This window comes from Octodon degus, unplaced genomic scaffold (assembly GCF_000260255.1).
Source record: "Octodon degus isolate 3935 unplaced genomic scaffold, OctDeg1.0 scaffold00215, whole genome shotgun sequence".
Lineage (NCBI taxonomy): Eukaryota > Metazoa > Chordata > Mammalia > Rodentia > Octodontidae > Octodon > Octodon degus.
In genome coordinates, this window is record NW_004524791.1 from 2,107,295 (window position 1) to 2,129,789 (window position 22,495).

General features: G+C 57.3%; 1 protein-coding gene across 4 annotated transcripts; it reads right to left on the reverse strand.

Annotated features, from left to right (window-relative positions):
* Nucleotides 1-2,571: 2,571 nt before the first annotated feature.
* Gas8 (growth arrest specific 8) lies at nt 2,572-18,816 on the reverse strand. Of its 4 annotated transcripts, XM_023705218.1 has the most exons (11): nt 18,380-18,815; nt 17,436-17,522; nt 14,117-14,314; nt 13,660-13,866; nt 11,834-11,888; nt 10,768-10,973; nt 9,020-9,187; nt 8,634-8,720; nt 8,228-8,437; nt 5,493-5,558; nt 2,572-4,092 (listed from the first exon to the last, which is right to left on the reverse strand). In XM_023705218.1, exons 1-11 carry the CDS (start codon nt 18,380-18,382, stop codon nt 3,943-3,945), a joined length of 1,437 nt encoding a protein of 478 aa, XP_023560986.1. In that variant the 5' UTR covers nt 18,383-18,815; the 3' UTR covers nt 2,572-3,942. The 4 variants fall into 4 exon arrangements, with proteins under 4 accessions (XP_023560986.1, XP_023560987.1, XP_023560988.1 ...); XM_023705219.1 differs by lacking the exon at nt 9,020-9,187 and having other exon boundaries at nt 18,380-18,816; XM_023705220.1 differs by lacking the exons at nt 11,834-11,888; nt 13,660-13,866; nt 14,117-14,314; nt 17,436-17,522; nt 18,380-18,815 and adding an exon at nt 11,220-11,630.
* Between the last annotated feature and the right edge of the window lie 3,679 nt (nt 18,817-22,495).

A 22,495-nucleotide genomic window follows, 5' to 3' on the forward strand; every position in this document is an offset into this window, starting at 1 on the left:
AAAAAAAGTCCTCTAAATTATGAGATCTTTTTTTTTTTTTTTTTTTTTATTTTAGCAAAGGGTCTACAGGGTATTCAGGGTCTCACTACTAGATCTGACTTGTAGTGATCCGCCTGTTTACAGCTTCCCAAGAGCTGGGATTACAGGCGCGCACCACCACAGCCAGTCTCAATCGCAGTCTGAGCACGCCCGGGGCGGGCCTGCCGGGGATCCAACCCCTGGCCCCTGCAAATAATGAGGTCCTGATCAGTCGCAGGCTGCAGTTATCCTAACTTTAAGGTGCACAGGATTTCCTCCTCTGGCCTCTTAAAACAGTTCTAAAAAAACAAATGGGTTGTTCTGGGCTAACAGCTTGCCGCCAGGTGAACATCCTCTTCTTTGTTCTCCCTGAACTTTGTCCTCAGAGCTCTATCATGGATCACAAGGCAGGATTAAGGGGTCGCACCACGCCCAGCTCTGGCTAGGCTCCGCCATCCCGCGCTGCTCTGCGCCCTCACTGGGGGGCGTTTCCCGAGGGGCGCTTCTTTAGCCGTCCTGGGGGGGGCAGCCAGGCCTGCTGTTTCCAGTCTCAGGAAGCCGCGGCTTTCGCCAGTGCGGGGAATGCAAGCTCACGTGCGCCAGAGCCAGACAGCCGGCAGCCAACATCATGACCTTAAATGCACGAGATCCAGATTTTAAACAATTCCCTTGCATATTATAGGCTACATAATAGACCAAAATCTTTTAGGGCAAGTCACCTGTAAAATTTTAATACAGGGGGCCAGGGATATAGCTCCGTGGTGCAGCGTTTGCAAGCACAAGGTCCTGAGTTTGATTCCCGGCACCAAAAAAAAAACACCCACCCAAACAAACTGAGCATAGGGATGCGTTCACATCTACACACAGTCCTCACTTGTTTGTGCTCTTTCCGCAGCCCTCCCACCCCGTGGGCACCAGGGCGAGGGACCTGTTGGATTAGCCAAACTGGAAACTTTACCCACCTTGCAAGGGACTTCTCTCAAAACTGCTACTCTCGGGCCAGGGAGATGGCTCAGTAGAATAAGTGCTTCCCTGGCAAGTGCAAGGGCCTGAGTTCAATCCCCGGTTCCACCAAAAAAGCCCCAAAAAACAAAAAACCAAAACAAACAAACAAAAAAAAAAAACTGCTACTCTCTGGGTCTTGCCTTTGCCGCCTCCTGGTGCCGCCCCCAGGCCCCGCCCTCACAGCACCCTGTCACACTCTTGTGCCTGGGGTAGGGGCGCTCCCCATACCTGGTAAGGGGCAGGCCTGACCCTTGGGGCTCCGGTCCCCAATTACCTGGGGCTAAACTCCTATGGGTCGCACAACCATCATCGATTCAGTACCGCCACCAGCAGATCAAAGCTGAGGGCTGGGGCCTTGTTCACAAGCCGGAGCATCCAGGCCGGGAGCCAGGCCGGGGTGCAGTCTGTGCCCAGGCCCCAGGCACTCACGCTGTCCTTCCCAGGGTCAGGACAGGGCGTGCTGACCACATGTGCCCGACACCACCTTGGGGCTCCCAGCCTGGGGCCTCTGCCTCCATTTGTCCCGCTTGGAGGATCCAGACCTGCAGTGGATAGCCCTGAGGGAAAGGTAGGAGGCCCCAGGGCAGGGAGGGAAAGCAGGTGAGAGCTCCCACAGCAGGGCCCTTCCCATCTCCCCAGGGACACCGAGGGACGAGCGAGCGCAGGGCTGGCTTGGAGCCCACAGCTCAGCTCACAGCCTGACCTTCCTACTAATGCTGAGCTGGCTTCATCTGAAAACAGGGATGGAACAGTACCATTTCAGAGCGGCACAAGGGCCTCAGGGTTTTTTGTTTGTTTTTTGGCGGAACTGGGGATCAAACTCAGGCCCTTGCGCTTGCCAGGGAAGCACTTATTCCACTGAGCCATCTCCCTGGCCTTGGGGCCACAGGTTTGGAGGGTACAACTTTCTCCCTCCATCCCCTCAGCCTTCACAAAAGCTGGGGGCCAAAGCCCGGGCCCCACCTCCAGGCAGTCCCTGCGCTGCCTGCACGTGTGTCTCCCAGGCTGCCTCAGAGACAAAAGCAGCTGATCACAGTGACAGGGTCCCAAAGGTAACTGACCACGGGTGCCAGACGTCAGCACTGGGGACAAGAGATCAGCCCGCCCCAGCTGGCCTGCAGTGCGGCTGGACATAGCCATAGAGGGGGCCTGGGAAGAGTCTGACCAAAAGCCAGGTACAACAGACACATGAAAAGTGACGTTATGTAGCTGGGCACGGTGGCACACACCTGTAATACCGGCAGTCAGGAGGCTGAAGCAGAGCAACTGCTTTGAGTTTGAAGTCACCCTGAATTACACAGCAAGACTCAAAAAATAAAAAGCAGATTATAAAACAGCACAATTCATATAATCTGTATTTTGTTTTATAGAAAAATTATAAATATACTTAAACATCAAGAAAAATCTACAAAAATATATCACCAAACGTAGGAACTATTGTTCAGGGGTACTGTGGAAGGCATGTCCCCTTCAGGCTCTTCTGGGCTGTGATTTCCTAATAGGCAGCGGAGCAGTGTCCCCGAGGCGGCCCCTACCTGTGGCCCATCGGCATGAGGCTGTGAGGGGTTCTGGGCCTGGGGGTGCAGACCAGAGGTGGGGAGCCATTCTTCCTCCCACCTCTGCAGTCCTGTCTTCTCTCCCCAGCTACACGGACGCGGATGGCCACTGCCCTGGCCCTCTGGGAACGAGCCAGGTGAAGCCAGGCCCCTACAAGCTGTCATTTGACACTGAGGGCTACTGGAAGAAGACGGGGCAAGAGAGCTTCTACCCGTGTAGAGGTGAGGACTGCAGACGGGTGGAGGCTCCCGCCATTGCAACTACCCATCAGGTCCTGCGGGTCCGGCCTCGTCCAGACTACAGGCAGAAGGGTCCCACCTCTTCCTGGGTAGAGACAGGCAGGTGAGCTCACCTACTTTGACCTCTCAGAAGAAAGGTGTCCAGGGACCAGAGGCACACTGGCCACCTCGATGGCATGCCCGTTCCAGAGCCGCCCCAGGGTTGGCCTTCGGAGGCGGCCAGCCGGCTGGCCCTAGGGTGACTCACCCTCCTTTGTAGGCAGGCTTTCATCCCTGTCCATACTGCAGTTCCTGGGCCTCGCCCTTCTGCCTCCCCTCACCTGGAGCTCCCATCAAAGAACCTGGCCCTTTGGCATCCAGCAAGCCTGGGCTCCAGCCTCCCTGGCCCCGTCTCCAGGGAGGAGGCGTGCCGATCCTGGGACCCCTGGGAAGAAGGCCGTCCCCAATAAGCTCCAGCTGACCCCATCCTACAGCCTGGCTGCTAGCGTTCCCAGAAGCGCTGCGGCACGTTGCAGGCTGTGATCTCACACTGTCTTCCAGTGCCATCTCTGCTTCTCTCAGATTGTCTTCACCGTCACTAGCGAGACTCAGAAGTACCACGTGCCGCTGCTGCTGAGCCCGTGGTCCTATACCACCTACCGAGGGAGCTAGAGCTGGCCAGGAGAGGCCGTCCGCCCCGCCCACAGCAGAGGGACACCTTGCTCATCACAGGGCACTAGGACCCCAGCTTCCTGGAGGAGGTCCTTCCTGGGGCCCTGGAGTGTCGCAGGGGGTAGCCATGACTCAGGAGTCAATGAAGTCAGTACTGGCATCTGCAAAGTGGCTCTGGCATTGGGCCAGGAACAGTGCACCACCCTGGGCCGGCATGCCCAGGGGTCCTCCACAGAGCCACTGAAGCCAGGGGCGGGCTGGGAGGGGTGGCCATAGCACACATCAGACACCAGGGGCGAGCTGCTGCAGGAGGTCTCCTCCACAGAGGCAGGCAAGAGAAAAACAAGCAAACTAAAGAAAATTTCATTTGCTGCTGTTGAACTCTAAAAAACAAAATCTTCTTGTCCTTGATGTGAAAGGGTTATCAGCTGGGCAGCTGCCGGGCAGTTCTGCAGCACGCGGCAGCTGGTGGCTACGTTGGCGTAGCTACGAGTCCTGCAGGGCCCTGGCCCAGCGTCTGCCCGATCACAGCTGTCTCCAGAGGCTTGAAGCCCACGTTGTCCAGGGGGATCCCGAAGGCTAGGAGCTTGGCCTCGTATGTGCGCAGCAGGTCGTTGTGGGCCTGTGGGGACAAAGTGGAGGCAGCAAGGATTCTTCCACCTGGCCGGCTCTGAGGCCAGCACCCTCTGGCTCCTGCAGGGCTCAGTTGGGGGTGCGCAGGGGACGACACAGCAGTGCCACGTGAAAGGCAAAGCCAACATCGGCCAGTGGTTTCCTACGCACCACAGGCCCAGCCCTAACACCTGCACACGTGTGACCTTAAGGGCTGAGGCCAGGGCTCTAGGTGCCATCCTGGGCATTGATCAAGGAGGTTCACAGCCCCTTCCCCAGCCCTGGCAGGCAGAACCCTCTGATGTCCCAGCAAGACTGTCTTCACAGGTGTAGGGCTGTGTGGGGAAGGTGAGGTCAGGCACAGCCACCCCAGGAGACAAAGCCTGGGCACAGCTGGTGGGACCAGCAGCAAGTGCCCTCTTAGTCACCATGTCAGGTCCCTCCATGCCCCCACTGAAAGATACATTTTCACAAAGGCCAGTTTGCTGGGTGTTTAGAAAGGTTTGATGAATTAAGCAATCTAAGAGCTGCCTGTTCCAACTCAGAGCAGTGCTCAAAGGGCCAGTTACCCTCCAGAGGGTCCCGAAAGAGTCCTCAGGCTAAGACCTAGTGTGGGCAGTGTCAGGCTCCAGACAGAAGTGGAGGGCCCTGGTTCTCCCCTTCCTCTGAGGTCCAGACCCCCCAAGACTCAGATGAAGGTCATGGCTATCCCCCAAAAAACTGCACATAGAGCAGATGACCCTCATTCTGTATAGAAAAATATTAACATCAAAGAGAAAGGAAGACGGGCAGCCAGGAAGCTGGGGCTAGCCTGTAGCTTGGGGAAGGCTGAGGGACACGGCGACTCACACCAAGGGGCCTAGGAGCTATGGCAGGTGCTGTCTGTGTCCAGGGCTTCTAAGGTGCTGGGACCTCAAAACTCCAGGGCCTTGCATATGCTGGGCAAGTGCCAAACCAGTGAGCTACATCCCACGATGCAATACCATAATCCTAGCTACCTGGGAGGCTGAGCCAGGACTACACGTTTCTGGGCAACTTACACTGTGAAAATGTTAAAATTTAAAAAGGACATGGAACATAGCTCAGTGGTACAGTGCCTCTGGGTTCAATCCCCAGCACCGCATTAAAAAGAACAGATAACAGGAATGTCTGGGCATAGTCGACAACAGCCCGGGATGGAGTCCACCTGCAGCAAGGCTGCCACTGGGTCACACTGTGGTGCAGTTGCACCTGGTGAAACCTCTATGGCTCAGCACTCAGAGCAAGGAGAAACACTACAGCAAGCAGCTCCAGGCACAGGCCCACGCAGGTGCTGGGCAGACCCCAGACCCCGTGCCCGGCCGAGCAATGCTCGGCCCACCCCAGGCAGGACGTGGCAGACCGAGGCGGAGCGGGAAGGCACAGCCATACCTTGCAGACCCGTGCCAGCTCGTACTGCAGGTCCTTGATGGTGGCGTTCTTCGACTGCAAAACATCCTAGGGAGAGGAGGAGGAAGCAACTCTGTGTCTTGTCCCTGCTGAGGCAGACAGGGTGGCTGTGTCTGGATTCCCTGAGGGTCCCAAGGAGTCCAGGGAATAATGGCCAGGCTCGGCCCAGCCACACAGTTGTCGGCCACCAAAGGCCTCCCAGGGCCAAGCACAGCGCGCAGGCAGGGCGGAAACCCGAGAGCACGCTGCAGCTCCACTGGAAGATGTGCCCTGGACCCTCGAGAACCAACAGCACAGTGGAGAGGGTGACCAAGCCCAGACTCGCCGGGCCGCAGACTCACCACCGAACGCCACCCGTGGAGCCGTGCGACCACACTGCATGAGTTGTTTTTAACTGAAAAGAAGTATTCTTTAACTTTTAAAACTTTACCATGTGGCGGAGGATGGTGGCACAGCCTGTAACCCCAGCACTGAGGAGGCTGAGGCAGGACTGCTGAGAGTTTAAGGTCAGCCTGGATCACACAGTGAGTTCAAGGTCAGCCTCAACTATAAAGCAAGACCCTGTCTCAAGAAAAGCCAAATTAATCAATCAATCAAACGTCATCGCAGTGGCCCCAGCACTGCAGGCTGGTTCTGCACAGCGCAGCCTCTGGGAGCTGCCACCTGGGGAGGCTGCCAGGGTCCTGTCTGTGGAGTGCCACGGGAGCCACCTGAGACCAGGCCCAGCCAGCTCCAGAGTCCAGAGAAGCCCCTCAACCCTGACCTGCCCATCCTGAGGAGTGTCCCCACAGGGGGACACTGTCACTTCCCTGGAAGGCCCCTTGCCCATAATTAGGAAAGGCAGGACTGACCTACAACCAGCCCAGACTAGGGTGACAGTGTGGCTACGACTACCTCTCGCCACCAAATCCCACCTACCTGGCAGCATGGGATCGGCCTGCCTCTCCTGAGGACTGGGACAGCCCCTCTGCTTTCCAGGGCCTCCCTCTCTACCTGCCTAGGATGGGGGCTGGCAAGGAGCAAGACAGAGCCAAGCCCCCAATCCCAGTGACCTGTAAGTGACACCACACCTGGCTGGAAGCACATGGATGTCACCTTGGGCCCTGCCAACCTCCCAGGCAGGGGCAAATCCTACTAGGCTGGCTTGTGGCGGCTGGGCCCTGCCCAGCCACCCTGTGCTGAGTCTCTGCCTGGGGCACAGAGGGCTCTCCCCGATCCACTCCAGTATGCCCAAATACTCCGTGGCTCCCAACTGGCCTTACACCTAGGACACAGAAGACAGGTCCTCTGCAGTGGCCTTTGGTCCTGCACCCCCAGGCCCAGAGGCTCCTCAGGGGCAGAGAGGGGCACTCAGGACATCCCATGCTGTAGGCCTCAACTGGGACAGGACATAGGCAGAGAGGGAGGTGGGCAAGCTGTGAGTGCAGCTCCAGTGACGGGTCACAGAGCTACAGTGTCAGGCCTGGGGGCAGAGTGGCTGCGAGTCCAGCTGAAGCATGCGGCAGACCCCCGGGAATGCTTCCTGGTTCTCTACTCCAGCACATACCCCTCCCACAGCCCAACACCACAGGCCAGGAGGTCATGGATCGCAACCTCAAAAATCCTCAACCTAAATAATCTTTTTTTCCTTTAAAGAAAAAAGAAATCCTGCCCGTGCCCAGTAAAAGCCCCTTTGCAGACGAGGAAGCCTTAAGCCGAGGGCCCACATCTGCCTCTGGCCAGCACAGTGCACACGCACACAGACAGACGCCACGTGCTGAAGCATCTTTCCCTAAGACCAGTTGGCTGTCGGGGCTTAAGGACCAGCTGTTTCCAACTTGAGAGTGGTCGGCATGTCTGGGAGTCAACGTGTCTCCAGGGGCCCTGGGAAGCCACACTGGGCCTACTGGGCACCAGCCACGGTCCTGGCAGATACCAGGCACCCCCAATGGCCGAGACTCCAATGTCAGCCAAAGGGCTGACACACACTGTCACCTGTTTCTGGGACTCTCCACTGCAGGGAAAGAGCAGGGAGACAGTCCAGCACCAGAAGCTCCACAAGCTGGCGACAGAGGGGTTGTGTGCGTGTTCCAGCCTGCAGCCTTCAGCTGTTGAGCGCACCTGTCTCCCCAGGTGGCCAGTGGGCCGAGGCTACTCTGCTTTATTCACTGCTGTCCCTGCCCAGGCCCAGCACAGTTCCTGTGGAGCAGCACCACACAGAGGAGCGAGTGCCCGGCTTCTGGGCAGGCCTCACCTCCACGCACCCACATTGCAGCAGACTCCGAGGCACCTGCGTGCCCACGCCTCCCCTGGTCCCTAGGAACCATCCCTGCCCCATGCCAGTGTGTCCTGGGGGCCTCTAGGCGCTGCCACCATCGCTGGCCTTGCTAGGCCTGGCTAGTGGCCAGGGAGCTCAGAGCCAGAGTTCTGAGAACAACTTTTCCACACCTAGGCCATGCCCGACCCCCAAGCCACCCGTGACAGCTGGAGGGCAGAGACTGCAGGTCATAAGGCAGCAGGCCTTAGAGGGCTGGGATGTAGCTCAGCAGCACAAGCACCTGCCTGGCAGCAGAGTCCTGAATTCGATTCCCGATACCAAAAAAAAGTAGGGCTAGGAAACCGAGGAGCCCTCAGCAGCACTGAGAGGAGACTGCAGCACACGCAGGGGCCCTTGTGCCCTCGCAGGTGGCACGGCACAGGTGACGGCCCATGGAAGCAGGAGCCCATCCTGCACCTACCTCAAGCTTGCGAGACACTAGGGTCAAGGCAGAGGGGTCCAGGTTGGAGGCTGCTAGCACTTCATTGAACTGCACCTCCCGCCTCTCCACAGCAGCGTTCAGGGCCTGCAGCTTGCGCTCTAGCAATAGGTTTTTGAAGCCGGTCTTCTGCTGCACCTCCTGGATGGCTGCTGTGAACTTCCGGTAGAGCTCATCCCGCTCCTGTTGCACCTGCAGGTTGAGGCTGGAGTGGGGCCCCTCAGCAGGCACCGTCTCCCCGGGAGAAGCCACCTCCCACCTGAGCCCCTGCTCAAGCCGCACTAATTCTGAGGCCCTGGCAGACACCTGGCCTTACAAAAGCTGCAGGAGTAGGAAGCAGGCGGCTCAGTCTCCGGCCCGGAGCCCACCCGGACCCGCGTGGCCTCACCTTGAGGAAGCGCTGCTCCAGCACCTCATGTTCCCACTGCAGGTCCTTCAGCTCCTTCTCAGTAACCTTCAAACGTGCTTTCGTGCTCTAGGGAGGAGACAGGATATGGGCCAGGGAGCACCCAGCGCTCAAACACAGGCACCTGGGAGGCGGCAGGACTGCAAGCACCGCCCGGGGCAACGCAGGCCGACGTGCGGCCGCAGAACAGGAGCCCTTGTCTCCTGCAGCAGCGCCATGGGGCTGCCCGCACAGTCCCCCAAGGACAGCCAGCCTCCCGGCCTCTCTCTTCCTGCTGAGGGTGGGGCTGGCAGGCCGAGATGTCACCTGTGTGCTTCTCCCTAAGTGCAGGATAGCAGTGCCAAGGAGGGGCCGGGCAGGACACACACCGTCAGGATCTGCTTGTCCCTTGCATAGTTTCCAAGCTTCCTCTGCATCTCAGCCATCTCCTCCCGGGCTTTCTGGAGGGGATCCGCCAGGCGCCTGTTCTGCGAGGACACCTCGGCCATCTCCCGCTCCAGGTGCTCCTCCTTCTTGCGCATGTCCTCCATCTGTTCCTGTGATGCGGCAGAGTGCAGAGGGGCTGGGGCCTGGGACAGACAGGTCCTGCCGGCCTCACCCACACCAGAACCCAGGCTTGCTTCACGTGTAGACAGACTTCTGTGGTTTTGGTACTGGGACTGAACCCAGAACCTTCACACTAACCCACATCCTCAGCCCTACCCTCTTTTTTTTTGAATTTTATTTTTTTACAGGTGCTTTAAATAATTTATGTATTTGGTACAGGGTCTCACTGTGCAGCTCGGACTTGCAGTGATCTTGTTTTTAGCCTCCCAGTGCTGGGGTTACAGGTGTGTGCCACCATGCCCAGACTGGCTCAGCACACCCAAGGGCAGGGCAGGCACAGCACGTGGTGCTGAGGATGGAACCCTGGTCCCTGTGCTTGCCTAAGCAGGCACTTAGTCCACTGAACTATCTCACTGGCCCTTAAACAATTTGTTTAACTGAAATGAACTTGCACTTGCTCAACTGAAGTGACATCCATTTATTTTGACACATCTTTTCCCCATGGTGATTTATAGGATCTTCAAGCCAATATAAATATTTTATAAATACTTGAATATTTGGGTATACACATGTACAATACCTCAGCAATATCTTTTGGCAAGAAAAACACTGAAGAGTAAAGACTAGGCCAATTACTAGGTACAGTGAAAATCCGCTCCCCGTATTGCTGAGGTAAAACTCTGCCACACCAAGAAAACCACCCTTCCAACACAGGGTGACTCTTACTTCCAAGTGGGACCTGCAACGCTTTGTGCCAAGTAGGTGCTGAACGGCAGAGCTGCAGCCGTGAATGGCTAAGGAGCGGGTCCCCGCCACTGCGTTCCCGTTCTCACGGAGCGTGCCTCTCTGGGCAGGCGTTCCTTTTGCACTAAACCCCTTCCCTTGATGTCTACAATGTCACCCTTATGTAGATGTGCCTGCTTGTGGCCAAAGGAACAACCCATGTTTTATAAAAGGCCTAGAGAACACATACCAGGCTCCCCTCCTCTTGCCCCTTGTTTTGGTCATTTTGGCAAATTACTGGGAGATAGTGGTTCCAGCTGAAAGGGCCCCATCCTCTTTAATTTTGAGAAAGGGTCTCATTAAGTCACTGAGTTTCTTGGGCTGAGATCAAACTTTCAATCCTCCTGCCTCAACCTCCCAGAGTGCCAGGCATCCGGTGTGTGCCACCAGGCCCGGCGTGTTTTTGTAGTCTTAACCTGGTCTGAATTTTCTAGGATGCAGCAAACTGAGAGACTGGGTCACGCTCAGAGTCACCAAGGTCATTCTCCACTGCAGACAACCTGCACTGCCAGTATCCAGGGACAAGGGTAACTGCCCACGCTGGCTGCCGGGGCCACAGGGCGATGCCTACTGCAGCTCCGCCTGTGTGTATCTGCTCGCCTCAGGACCGCGCCTTTCCTCACACTCCCCACAGTGACACAAGCATCCCAACCGCAGCTCTGGGTGCGGACAGCCCCCACCTGAGGTGGTGCACACCTTCTCCATCTATGGAGAGCTAGTTCCGTGACCCCAGGCTCTGCAGCCCATGCGAGGCCAGGCGCAGAGTCCCCCATCTCCCAGCTGGCACCTTGAGTGAGTTGATGAGGGCCAGATTGTTGAGTGTGATGTCGTTGTAGTAGTTCTTGATGTCAGTGAAGGCCTCTTCATGGCGCTGCATCAGGGTGTTGATCTGGCCGTTCTTCCACTCCTCCACCTCATGGATCTCGGTCTTTCTCCTTAGGTCAAGCTCGTCCCTTAGCACCTTCATCTTCTTATCATACTTGGTCTCAATTTCTGAAAGGCAGCAGCACACACAGCAGCTCAGCAAAGGAAGCACAAGCAGCAGTGGTTCCACGGACAGAGGGACTCCGTACCCAGTGCCTGGGCCCACAGCAACGGTGGTCAGAGCAAAGGCAGGCAGCTGGGCCCAGGTGGACGGGGACGCAGAGGGTTCCGCCTGTGCTGCCCGCAGCCGGCCGGGCCCAGCCGGACGGGGACGCGGAGGGTTCCGCCTGTGCTGCCCGCAAGCGACACACTCACCCCTGGGCCGCTGTCGGCCTGTTCACCAGTGTCGGGCACAGCAGCAGACGCCTGCATGGGGCTCTCTGCTAGCTGTCAGCTGAGCCCAGCAGGCACCAGCCACGGCAGCTGTCCAGCCACAGGTGCCAGGCCTGGGCTAGGAACCAGCCAGACTGAAACTGAGCCTTCTCGGCCAGGAGCCAGGACTATTCTAAGAATGTTACTCGCACGGTGGAAGAGCCACTGCCCACTCTCCGCCGACCTCAGACGGCAGCAAGTGTGCAGTATTCACAGCGCCTGAGCGCACACGGGAACAGGTCACGCTGCGATTCCGAGCGGTCTCCAGGCCTTAGGAACTCCTCATTCACTGGCAGCGGGCTCTCCCGTTTTGGCTGAGAACTGAGTTAGCAAGTGTCTGGGCAATTACTTTTTTTTTTTTTTTTTTTTTTTAAATGTATTTAGTACAGGGTCTGCAGGGTCTCACTGCACAGGTGGGACTCACAGTGAGCCTCCTGCCTGCAGCCTCCCAAGCACTGGGATTACAGGCGTGCACCACCACTACGCCCCATCCTGGGCACTGACTTTCTGACAGGGGTCCTCACATGTGCCTCCCAGTGCACATGTGGGAAACTGACCTCGGACTTGCCTCTCAAAGTCACTCCGCATCTTGGTGATCTCCTCGGCGTGTTTCTGGACAGGCAAGAGTAGGAGGTTACTGGACAGCTTGTCCCTCACCCTTGCCACCCTGTGAGGACCCCAGCCCTAGCTTGTGCTCCTGCTGCTCGCTGCTGGGTTTCGCACTCCCCTCAAGTCTGAGCCCACAAAACATGCCCAAGAGAGCGCAGTATTGGTCATGGTACTGGTCGCCTTGTCCGCAGCTCACATCCCTACCGAGGCTGCTCCTGGGTCCAAGAGACCTTCACACACGTGAGCTCCCAGGCCACAGGGCAGCAGCTGCATCTACAGGAGCCGCAGGTCTCTCCACAGCCTCTTCCAGCTCTTGCAAACCCACTTCACTGCTGCTTATTAGGCAGCATTCAAAAAGAATAATTCTTTTCTTTAATAATTATTATGTAAACATTTGAACCAAAAAAAAATAATTAACTCATGTTCCCCAAAGGAAGGACTTCTTAGGATGTAACAGCCCCACACCAGGCTTCGGATTTATGAATTTCAAAACAGCTATTCAGTGTTTCTCAGGTCACTCTAGAGGGCCCAGCCATCAGCAAGGCCACAGCCGCCCGCTGTGGCACTGCCTCTAGGACTTCCAGGGTCTGCTGGGCTAGGTAGTGGCCAGGCAGGAAGCACAGTGCTGCTTCTCAACCCAGCAGCCCAGCCTCTCGGGGGCTCTCAGGCCACACAGCCAGCCAGTGGGCACCCTGATCCTCCGGCCTGCCCACCCACGCATCCCTCTCCCTGGGCTGCCCCTGAGGCCATGCCTGTTCCTCTCCCTGGGCTGCCCCCCTGGGCTGCCCTCCCTAGGCCTGCCCACCCACGCATCCCTCTCCCTGGGCTGCCCCCCCAGGCCTGCCCACCCACCCATCGCTCTCCTTGGGCTGCCTCCCTGGGCTGGCTTCTCCAGGCCTGGCCACCTGCTTGTATCTCTCCCTGGGCTGCCTCCCTGAGCTGCCCTCCCCGGGCCTGCCCACCTGCCTGTCCCTCTCCCTGGGCTGCCTCTCTGGGCTGCCCTCCCCGGGCCTGCCCACCTGCCTATCCTCTCCCTGAGCTGCCTCTCTGGGCTGCCCTCCCCGGGCCTGCCCACCCTCCTGTCCCTCTCCCTGGGCTACCCTCCCTGGGCCTGCTCACTCACCTGTCCTCTCCCTGCTGGCCTCCCTGGGCCTGGCCACCTAGCTCAGCAAGGTGATCCTTCTGCACACAGTACTCCTTCTGCGCCAGCTTCATGGCTACGGCGCCCCCAGTCTTCAGGGCACCTTGCCTTTGCCCAAACGTCCGCTTTCTCAACAAGGCAACCTCAGAGCTCTGCGGCCCCTGCCCGCCCGCAGCTCCAGCCCAGCTCTCCGTTCTGCCCCATACTCATCCCCGTGATGCCGCAAGCACTGCCACAGCTGTCCTGTCCCAAGCCCTGTGCACCTCTGTCCCTTCCTGCAGGACCAGCCAGTCATGGGCCACAGGCGCACACTCAGCAATGAGCTTCAGGCCCCACCTGGAAACTGCCAGCCTCTCTCCCAGACCAGGAGGCCGGCCTTCCCCACAGAGTGTGCAGGGCCAGGCGCATGGCACAGAGGACAGGTCCTCTGCTGGAGTTTCCTCCAAGGACGTCGAAAATTTTGCACTGGGCCCTGAAATAGGGTTTATTTGATCATGGGCTGTGTGTGTTTCAATGAATTACAAAAATGCAGGAGTTTTGACCCAGAAACATGGATTCCCGTTGTGGACTAACCAGGAATCTGGCAGCCTGAGGCTCCCCGCCCCACACCTGGCCCCAGGCCCGCACACCTACCAGCCGCAGGTTCTTCACCACCACCTCGCCGGCCAGCTCCTGCTCCTTGAGCTCCACCTTGAGCACCCGCATGTCCTTGCGCAGGGCGCCCTCCTGCACGCGGTGCTCCTTCTGCGCCAGCTTCATGGCTACGGCGCCCTCAGTCTTCAGCTCCGTCAGGTTGTTCTGGTGCTCATACAGCAGGTGCTTCACCTTCTGCTTGTACACCTGCAGACAGAAAGGCACACCTGTCACCTGCAGCCTGCCCCAGGGCTCCCAGGTGACAGAGCCAGGCTGCAGGGAGGTCACTCTGCCCTGCCGTCCTGCCGTCCTGCCGTCCTGCCGTCCTGCCTGCACAGCCCCAGGCCCCAGGCCCCAGATCCCTGCAGGGATCTGGTCTCCTCTCCTTGGCCTTCCAGGAACCCAGCGCCAGGACGGAAAGTGCCCGCGGCCCGGCCCTGTGCTGAGCCTCACTCACGTTGATCTCCACCTGGTGCCGCTCCTCAGCCTCCTCCATCTCCCGGTCTCTGTTCCGCAGCTCTGCCTTCTTCTCCTCCAGCTGCCTCCGAGTTATCTCCCAGAACGTGTGGATCTTGTCCCGCTCCAGCTGGAAGTAGTTACGTCCTTCCCGCTCTCGGTCCAGCTCCTCCCGGATGCGAGCGACATGCTCTTCCACCTGGCCAGGCACACAAGTCAGGGGCCCTAAGGCCTCGCGCCATGGGGGGCCCTGGCAAGGGGTGTGGAGGCAGTAAGGAAGGGGAGGGGCCATCTCTCCAAAAATAAGCCCCAAATGAAAAGTTAAAGCCTGTTGCCTGGAGGCTTCAGGGCTGAGACCCTGCAGTTGTCACAGTTGACAATGGCTTTTTTTTTTGGGGGGGGGCTGGCTCAGGCTGCCTTAAGGGCAGGTCTGCTAATGCAGGTGGAGGTGGGGATCGAACTGCATTTGCATGAGCAGGTGCTTAAATAACTGAGGCAGGTCCCTAGACCATGCAGCAAATGGCAGAATCTCTTGAATTTAGCTGATAATCATGGAGCAGGTGTATCTACTCAGTCCTTCTTGGGAACTTCCAAAAAGAAGTAACAGCTTTTGGCTTAGAGGTATTGAGTTCACTATTGTTATAAAAATAACAACAAAACCCTTTTGTATTATAACTACAAAAACCTAAAAATAAAGCCAGGCATGGGATGCACTTCTTTAATCCCAGCACTTGGGAGTCTGAGGCGGGAGGAGTGTTGCGAGTTTGAAGCCAGCCTGGGCTACAAAGTGAGCACACAGCCAGCCTGAACTGCATAGCGAGACCCTGTCTCAAAGAGACAAAAAAAAAAAAAAAAAAAAAACCTCTAGGCCAGTCTGAATTACACAGTTAGACCTTGTCTCAAAAACACAAAATAAAAAAATAGTGAAATTATGTAAGACAATTTTAAATACAAAAATGGCTGAAAGCTATAGCATGTCAACTAGGAGAAAAATATACAAAAAAACATGAAAATGACGGGGCAGCATGTAAACAGGTCAACAAAATATGTGATAAAATATCCCCCTTTAAAGGTACGATGTTAAGCAAAAAATACACAAAACCGGTCAACATCTAAAGCTCAGCAGACTTTGGTCCCGAGCCAGCTGCAAATCTGCAAGTAGAATGAGGAAGAAAGCAGGACAGGCGTCCCAGGTCCTGGGGCTCCTGTCTGGTAGCCCTAGACACAGCCCCAGGCCATACCCATACCGTTTCCTCTTTCCCAAAACCACATTCCCGCAGGGAAGCCACCTTCTTCACCCCAAGAAAACCAACCACAGGCCAGCAGCTGGGTCCATCCCCAAGTGTACACAACACCCCTAAATCTGACTACCACCTCAGAAAAAATGGCGTCTTCACAGCTCAACACTTCAGCACCACTGAAAAGCTGAACGCAGGCTTCCTATCAGCTCTGGTTGGCTCACAGGGTGTTAGGCTCTGTCATCACTAAATACTTTATTTCCTGCCCATGTCCACTTCTCTAGTTTCTCTTGAAAAATCAGGAAACATGCTACATGTGGTGGTGCACACCTGTAATCCCAGCACTTGGGAGGCTGAGGCAGGAGGATTGACAAGAGTTCAGGGACAACCTGGGCTACATGATGAGTTCAAAGCCAGTCTGAACTGCACAGCAACACTGTGTCTCAAAGAAAAAGACAGGGGCTGAGGAGATGGCTCGGTGGAATAAGCGCTTCCCTGGCAAGCACAAGGGCCTGAGTTCAATCCCCAGTTCTGCCAAAAAAAAAAGACAAGTCAAATCTGAAAACAAACAGCCCTGGAACCCGGTGTTCTGTGGGCAACGGTCTGGTGAACCTGCCCTGTGCGGGGAGGGGCCTGAGTTTCCAGGTGGTCTGCTTCCCAGCCCCTGCTGGACCCAGAAGCCTCTGAGTTTGTACCTCAACTGCCCCGCGTGCAGTGGCAGCCCCAGCTCTGTGGACACGGAGTACCACCGACCCACCAGTGCATCAGAGCTGTGGCTCAGCCCCACAGGGATGGAGAGCAGCCAGGTCCAAGGAAGAGCTCAGGCCGCCTGCCCGCAGTGCAGCGCTCATCTATCTGGTCCCCACCCTCGCGTCAGAGGAGAGCCCTGAGCTCCCTGCATGTGAACAAAGCACCAGGGCCACGGCTCGAAGGCCCACACTCAGCTGCAGCTCTGGTTCACAGTGCTCCTTCCATGTTGAGATAGACACCCAGACAGGCAGACATTATATATAATATTCAAAAGAAAAAGACCCATTTCTTCTGGGTAGAACGCCTGTCAACAACAATACCTTAATCATACTGGGACAATGATTTTAGGTAAATCATTCTCCTTTCAAAAACCTTCTTTCCGCTATAACGTTTAATGGTGAATCAAAGGGCATGCCATACATGTGTACGGTAAAATACCAGCTCTGTGAACACCAGGTGCACAATGGGATCAGGCTAAAAAGAACACAGGAATTTATTTATTTATTTATTTATTTTTAAGTGTGTGTGTGTGTGTGTGTGTGTGTGTGTGGCCAGCTCAGCCCACCAGGGGGCAGCCGGCTGGCATGTGGTGCTGGGGATTGAACCAGGGTCCCTGTGCTTTGCTAAGCTTGTTCTAAGTAGGTGCTTTAGACCACTGAGCCATCTCACCAGCCCCAAGAACACAGAAATTTAAAAATAGCTATTATATCACAAAGATATTTTCTTCTAAATTCCTACTGCCTCATTAGAAAGTTCCCTAATGAGAGGCCAGGGATGTAGCTCAGCGACACAAGTGCCTGCCTGGCAAGTACTAGGTCTTGAGTTTGATCCCCAGTACCACAAAAAGTTCTTAATGTGGATGGTTTGGGGTTATTTTTCGTTTGTTTTGCTTTTTTGCTGGGGTGTGTGTGTGTGTGTGTGTGTGCGCATGTGTGCGTGTGTGCGCGTGTGTGCGTGTGCGTGTGCGCGCACTCTTAACCCAGAGCCTCAACACGCTGCACAAGCACTAGCACCGAGCTTCCTCCCGGGTCCTTTGTTGGTTTCTGTTTCGGAGACAGCACCCCAGTGAGTTGCCCAGGCTGTCCCTCAACTTGCAGTTCTCCTGCCTCCGCACCTCAAGCGTTAGGATTACAAGTAGCACCACTTCGCCCCGTGAAAGCTGGGGCTGATGGAACCCGCGCACAGGAGGGAGGCGGAGCTGCTCTGGACAGAACAGGGAGCTTGAGGCCAAGGGAAGAAGGGCGCAGCGGGGAGCTGCTAGCCAGGAGAGCCGGCACCACCTCCCCGAGGTCGCCTCCCCGGGATCGGGATCGCGGCGCGGGCCCTGCTCACCTGCTCCTTGCTCATCTCCTCGGGAGCAAGGCCGTCCACGATCGGAGTGCCCTTGGGTTTACCTTTCTTCCCTTTCTTCTTGGGTGCCTTGGGTTGAAGAAAACTTACTGGGTAAGTAAAATAATCCCACCAAGTGGTTTCCCCTTCTTGGAAGGCTCTCGTTGGGCATTTGGGAAGGACCTACGGGTCCCTCTGGCCCTCGCTTCCTCTCTCACGCCCCCGGGGAAGCCCTCACCGGACCACGTCACTGTGCAGGCTGCTCCTGCACGTTCCCACCCTCGCCCTCACACAACCTGCGGACACACAGGGTGAAGAAGCAAAGGGGAAGATGCGCCTTGCAGAAAAACGCACTTTCTCCCTGTAAACGAGGAGCCTGTTCCAAACCCATTCTCTCCTTGGCATACGGCCGAGGCCGCAACAATCCTGGGAATGCAGGTTTACTTAGGCTCAAAATGAGGCATCCCCGGGGAAGGTGATAGGGGAGGGCTGGGGAAGAAGTTATGGAAGCAGCAACTATCACCCGAAGCGGCACCTGGACCGCGTGCCAGGGCTCCCCGGTGGAAATGGGTCCAGGGCCGCGTGTCCCGGACCCTCCACCCCACGCTTCTCCACGAGGCCGCTCCAGGCGAAGCCCCGGGTTCCGGGATCAGAGAGACCCGGGGTCTCTCTTCGGGAGCGCTCGCACCCCGCGCCTGGATCTGCGCGGGCTGCAGGGCCGATCGGTACACACAGGCCCGGGAACGCAGCCTCGGTTCCGCCGAGCGCAGGCCCGGCCCGAGCGCGCAGCGCCAACCCTGGGAACCCCGAGCTCAGTGCGCCCGCTCCGGGCTCTACGTGCGCGCCCTCCCGCGACAGGGGCCTCCCCACCCACGCAGGCCCGGAACACCGCGCTTGCCGCCCCAAGGCCTCCGTGTGCGGGACCCTGGACCCGCACCCCGACTCACCATGACGCTGGCTAGGACCGAGAGCAACTGCAGCTCAGACCGCGGCGCTGTCTCCCGGCAACCAGGCCGCGGGATACCGCGCAAAGTCTCGGGGATCCTCGCGAGACGTGTCGCGCACCCGGAAGGAGCGGTGGGTTGCGCTAGCTGGTGCGGCAAGGCCGGCCCGCGTGGTCCCTGGGACGCCTGCTCTCCCCGCCTTCCCTGAAGGCCACTGTGTAGAGGCAGGCGTGCTAGCGCACACCTGTAGCAATCGAGGGGCAGGAGCACCGCCGCGAGACGCTGCCTCAAGGGGAGAGGGCGTTCGTCTATTGTTGGGGTCCCCCAGGACTCGGGCACCGAGGCAGAAGTCCTGCAGCCAGGGGCCTCGACCCCCGGGCCGCTGTGGGAACCGAGCGAACAGCCCCCGGAGGCGAGCTGCGGGCGCGCGAACGGAGCCTCGCCGGCTTGCCGCCGCTCCCGCGCCTCGGGGCCGCCCCCTGTCAGATCGGAGGGCCGCCGGGCGCGGCGAGCGCGGACCCCGCCGAGAGGGGCGCACCCCGCCGAGGAAGGCGCACCCCGCCGGGAGAGGCGCACCCCGCCGGGAGAGGCGCACCCCGCCGGGAAAGGCGCACCCCGCCGAGGGAGGCGCACCCCGCCGAGGGAGGCACACCCCGCCGAGGAAAGCGCACCCCGCCGAGGAAGGCGCACCCGCCGGGAAAGGCGCACCCCGCCGAGGAAGGCGCACCCGCCGGGAGAGGCGCACCCCGCCGGGAGAGGCGCACCCCGCCGGGAGAGGCGCACCCCGCCGAGAGGGGCGCACCCCGCCGAGGAAAGCGCACCCCGCCGAGGAAGGCGCACCCCGCCGGGAAAGGCGCACCCCGCCGAGGGAGGCGCACCCCGCCGAGGAAGGCGCACCCCGCCGAGGAAGGCGCACCCGCCGGGAGAGGCGCACCCCGCCGAGGAAGGCGCACCCGCCGGGAGAGGCGCACCCCGCCGGGAGAGGCGCACCCCGCCGGGAGAGGCGCACCCCGCCGGGAGAGGTGCACCCCGCCGAGGAAGGCGCACCCCGCCGGGAAAGGCGCACCCCGCCGAGGAAGGCGCACCCCGCCGAGGAAGGCGCACCCGCCGGGAGAGGCGCACCCCGCCGGGAGAGGCGCACCCCGCCGGGAGAGGCGCACCCCGCCGAGGAAGGCGCACCCGCCGGGAAAGGCAGACCCGAGCGCGCAGTCGGCGGGAGACTGCTTTCCAAGAAATAGGTCCTTGGTCCCAAAAAGCTTGGGAACCGTGCTAGGCAGGTGCTGTCAGCAAGGATGAGCGGGTGAGCTGACGAAGAGAGCAATAAATGAATGGGCAGGGGCCGCCCAAAGCTCGAAACGTTATCCAGACTGGGTTGGATTTTGGTGGAGAATCTGCCTGTGACTCAACAACCCCGAAACCCTTAGAAGACCCTTCCCTCCGCTTGTGGTGCGTCAAGAATAGCAGAGCGGGGTTTCCAGCAACCCTCAGGGAAACAAACAAACGGGAAAGACAGCTCAGTTCCCACTTGACCCCAAAGTGTCCAGCTGTTATTCCAAAAGGAATTGTCCCCTTCAAGAAACAAACTGCTCTCCCTGAAGATACCTCCTCTGTGGCCCCATCCACCCCCTGCCACAGGCTTCCAGACAAGCTCTGGAAATGAAATCTGCCGCTTCCTTTCCTGACTACTTGCTCTGAAAACTGCTATTTTACGTTTTCCAAGGTGCATTTCCAACCCCTGCAACCACTCTATTGCCTGTATACAAGGAGGGGTGTGTGTGTGTGTGTGTGTGTGTGTGTGTGGTACTGGGAATGGAGCTCAGGACCTTGCGCGGGTCAGGCAGGCACCGGGCACTGTGCCACCAAGCCATATCTTCAGCCTGATGCCTGTCCTTATGCACCACTTGGTGTTTTGCTTTTTCTGAAGCTCAGTTTTACCATTATCTTAAAAAGTGGTTTCAGGCCGACGCGATAGCTCAGCAGTCTAAAGCGCCTGCTTAGGCAAGCTTAGACAAGTGCAGAGACTGCAGGTTCAATCCCCAGGGTGGGCTGAGCTAGCCAAAAAAAAGTAGTCTCATAGCAGGTCTTGCTTCCTACGATTTGGGGGCAAAGATGGGGCAAAGGGTAATAAAGCAAGGCTCAGGAATCCCTACCTAGCCAAGATCACCAACCTCGCTTGGGGGTGGGTGGGGTCCCCAGTGCTATGGACAGTGCTCCTGTTCACCCCCAAACTCCGTGTTCTGGGAGAGGAAAGGCTGGCGGAAGACTCCTGACTCGGAGCACAGAGCCCTGGCATGCTTTATTTTTAGTAGGGTCGAGTCTGGCCCAGCTACTGAGGCTGAACAACGAGAGGCCTCTTTGCCCGACGGAAGCCTCCTTGCCAAGGCTGGAGTGGCAGCGGGGCGCCCACAGGCGCTTGGCAGGGCAGACCATGCAGCCGGGCGGCTCAGCGGGGTACTTGCTATCATCAGCACTTGCCAGATGCAGCATCCTAGGCGCTCTGTGCTGACTGCTTTTTGCTCTACAAGTCTGGCAAGGATTTCTGAACTAAATAAATGCACTAACAATAACTTCTTTCAGCGAAAAGGGCAAGCACAGAAGGGCTAGCTCGGAATAGCCTAGACTGGGTATCCATTTGTCACATGTCAATGGCTTGGCGTATCAACATGGACTGCAGAGACCGATGTTTGAGGGAGCCCTGGCTGCAGACTTCCAGCTCCCAGCAAGGCCAGCTGTGATGTATGCTTTTCATATTGAACTCCAGCGCTTATTTTTAGAAGTCTTTTCCACACATATGTGGTTTAAAAAGTTTTTATTCAGCATCACACTGTGCAGCTCAGGAACTCAAACAAATGACATTCCAGCTTCTGGCAAAACCTCCAAGAGGATGTTAATACATAAAAACCAACTGAACATTTTGTCCACTGTTTGACTTCCTAAAACAATGACTCAAGTCTTTCAGGTAAAATATCTCAGGAGTAACTCACTGAAGTTCCAGATGTAAGGGTAACAGGACTGGACCTTGTTTTAGAGATAAATAATAGCCAGCAAGGCAGTGTGTATGTGTAATCCCAGCACTCAGGAGGCTGAGGCAGGAGGATCGCTGTGAGTTTGAGTCCAGCCTGAGCTACAAAGTGAGTTCAAGGCCAGCCTGAACAGCATAGCAAGACCCATTTACATAAATAAGCATTTAAAAAGGAAATGGTATTTTGTTAATGGGGAGGGAGGAGGGGGCCAAGGGAGGGCAGGGGAATGGGGGGAAGACCCAGGTTATATCACGTACAGGTACGAATTCTCTGTGATGAATGTGATCATTATGTCTGCCTAAAATGTAACAGTAACATCCATTTTTTAAAAAAAGAAATGACAGATGTATATAAAATTTGTTCCACAACAATCCAGCAGCAGGGAGGCATCTAAGGACAGAGACCAGATATGAGCTCAAGGCTGTCGGGTCAGGGTGACAGGCGGGTTCGCGTCACCATTCTCTCCAAGTGTGAGCTTGAGAACATCCAGTACAAGGGGCCGGGGATATAGCTCAGTGGTTCAGCGCCTGCCTGCCAAGTGAAAGGTCACGAGTTCCATTCCCAGTACCAAATATATATAAAATATTTTGTATATAGATTACCTGTTGATGACCAGTTATAGGAACAGAGTGAACGGCCAGAAGTGAACTGTAGGTGAGCCCTAAAGCTTCACCTGTACTTGCAATCTCCCTCTTTGACATGAGCCCCTCTGCCATTTATCTACCTCTCAGCTGGGAATTGCAGTCCCACAACTGTCATGACAGGTGCTCTGGGTGTGTAAAGGAGCCCTGATGCAGAGGCTTCACAGGTGACCTTCATGTGTCTTGCTCACGAATCTGCAATGTGGCCGTGCCTTTGTGGGGCTCCTCATCCTCACTCACTCACACTTCCTGGTGAGGCTGGCTGCCGCCCGGGCCCTCAGGGCACCCCCTGCAGGGCACAAGCGGGCAGTGTCTCGCCAGCGTGGGTGTCCTTCCCACAAGGTACTTTGTTCCGTCAAAGCCGTCTTAGGGCCCAGCCACGAGGAGCCCCACTACAGCACATCCATCGTGTGTTATTTGTCCTGATATTGTTTAACCAGAGGTGTTTTGATGGA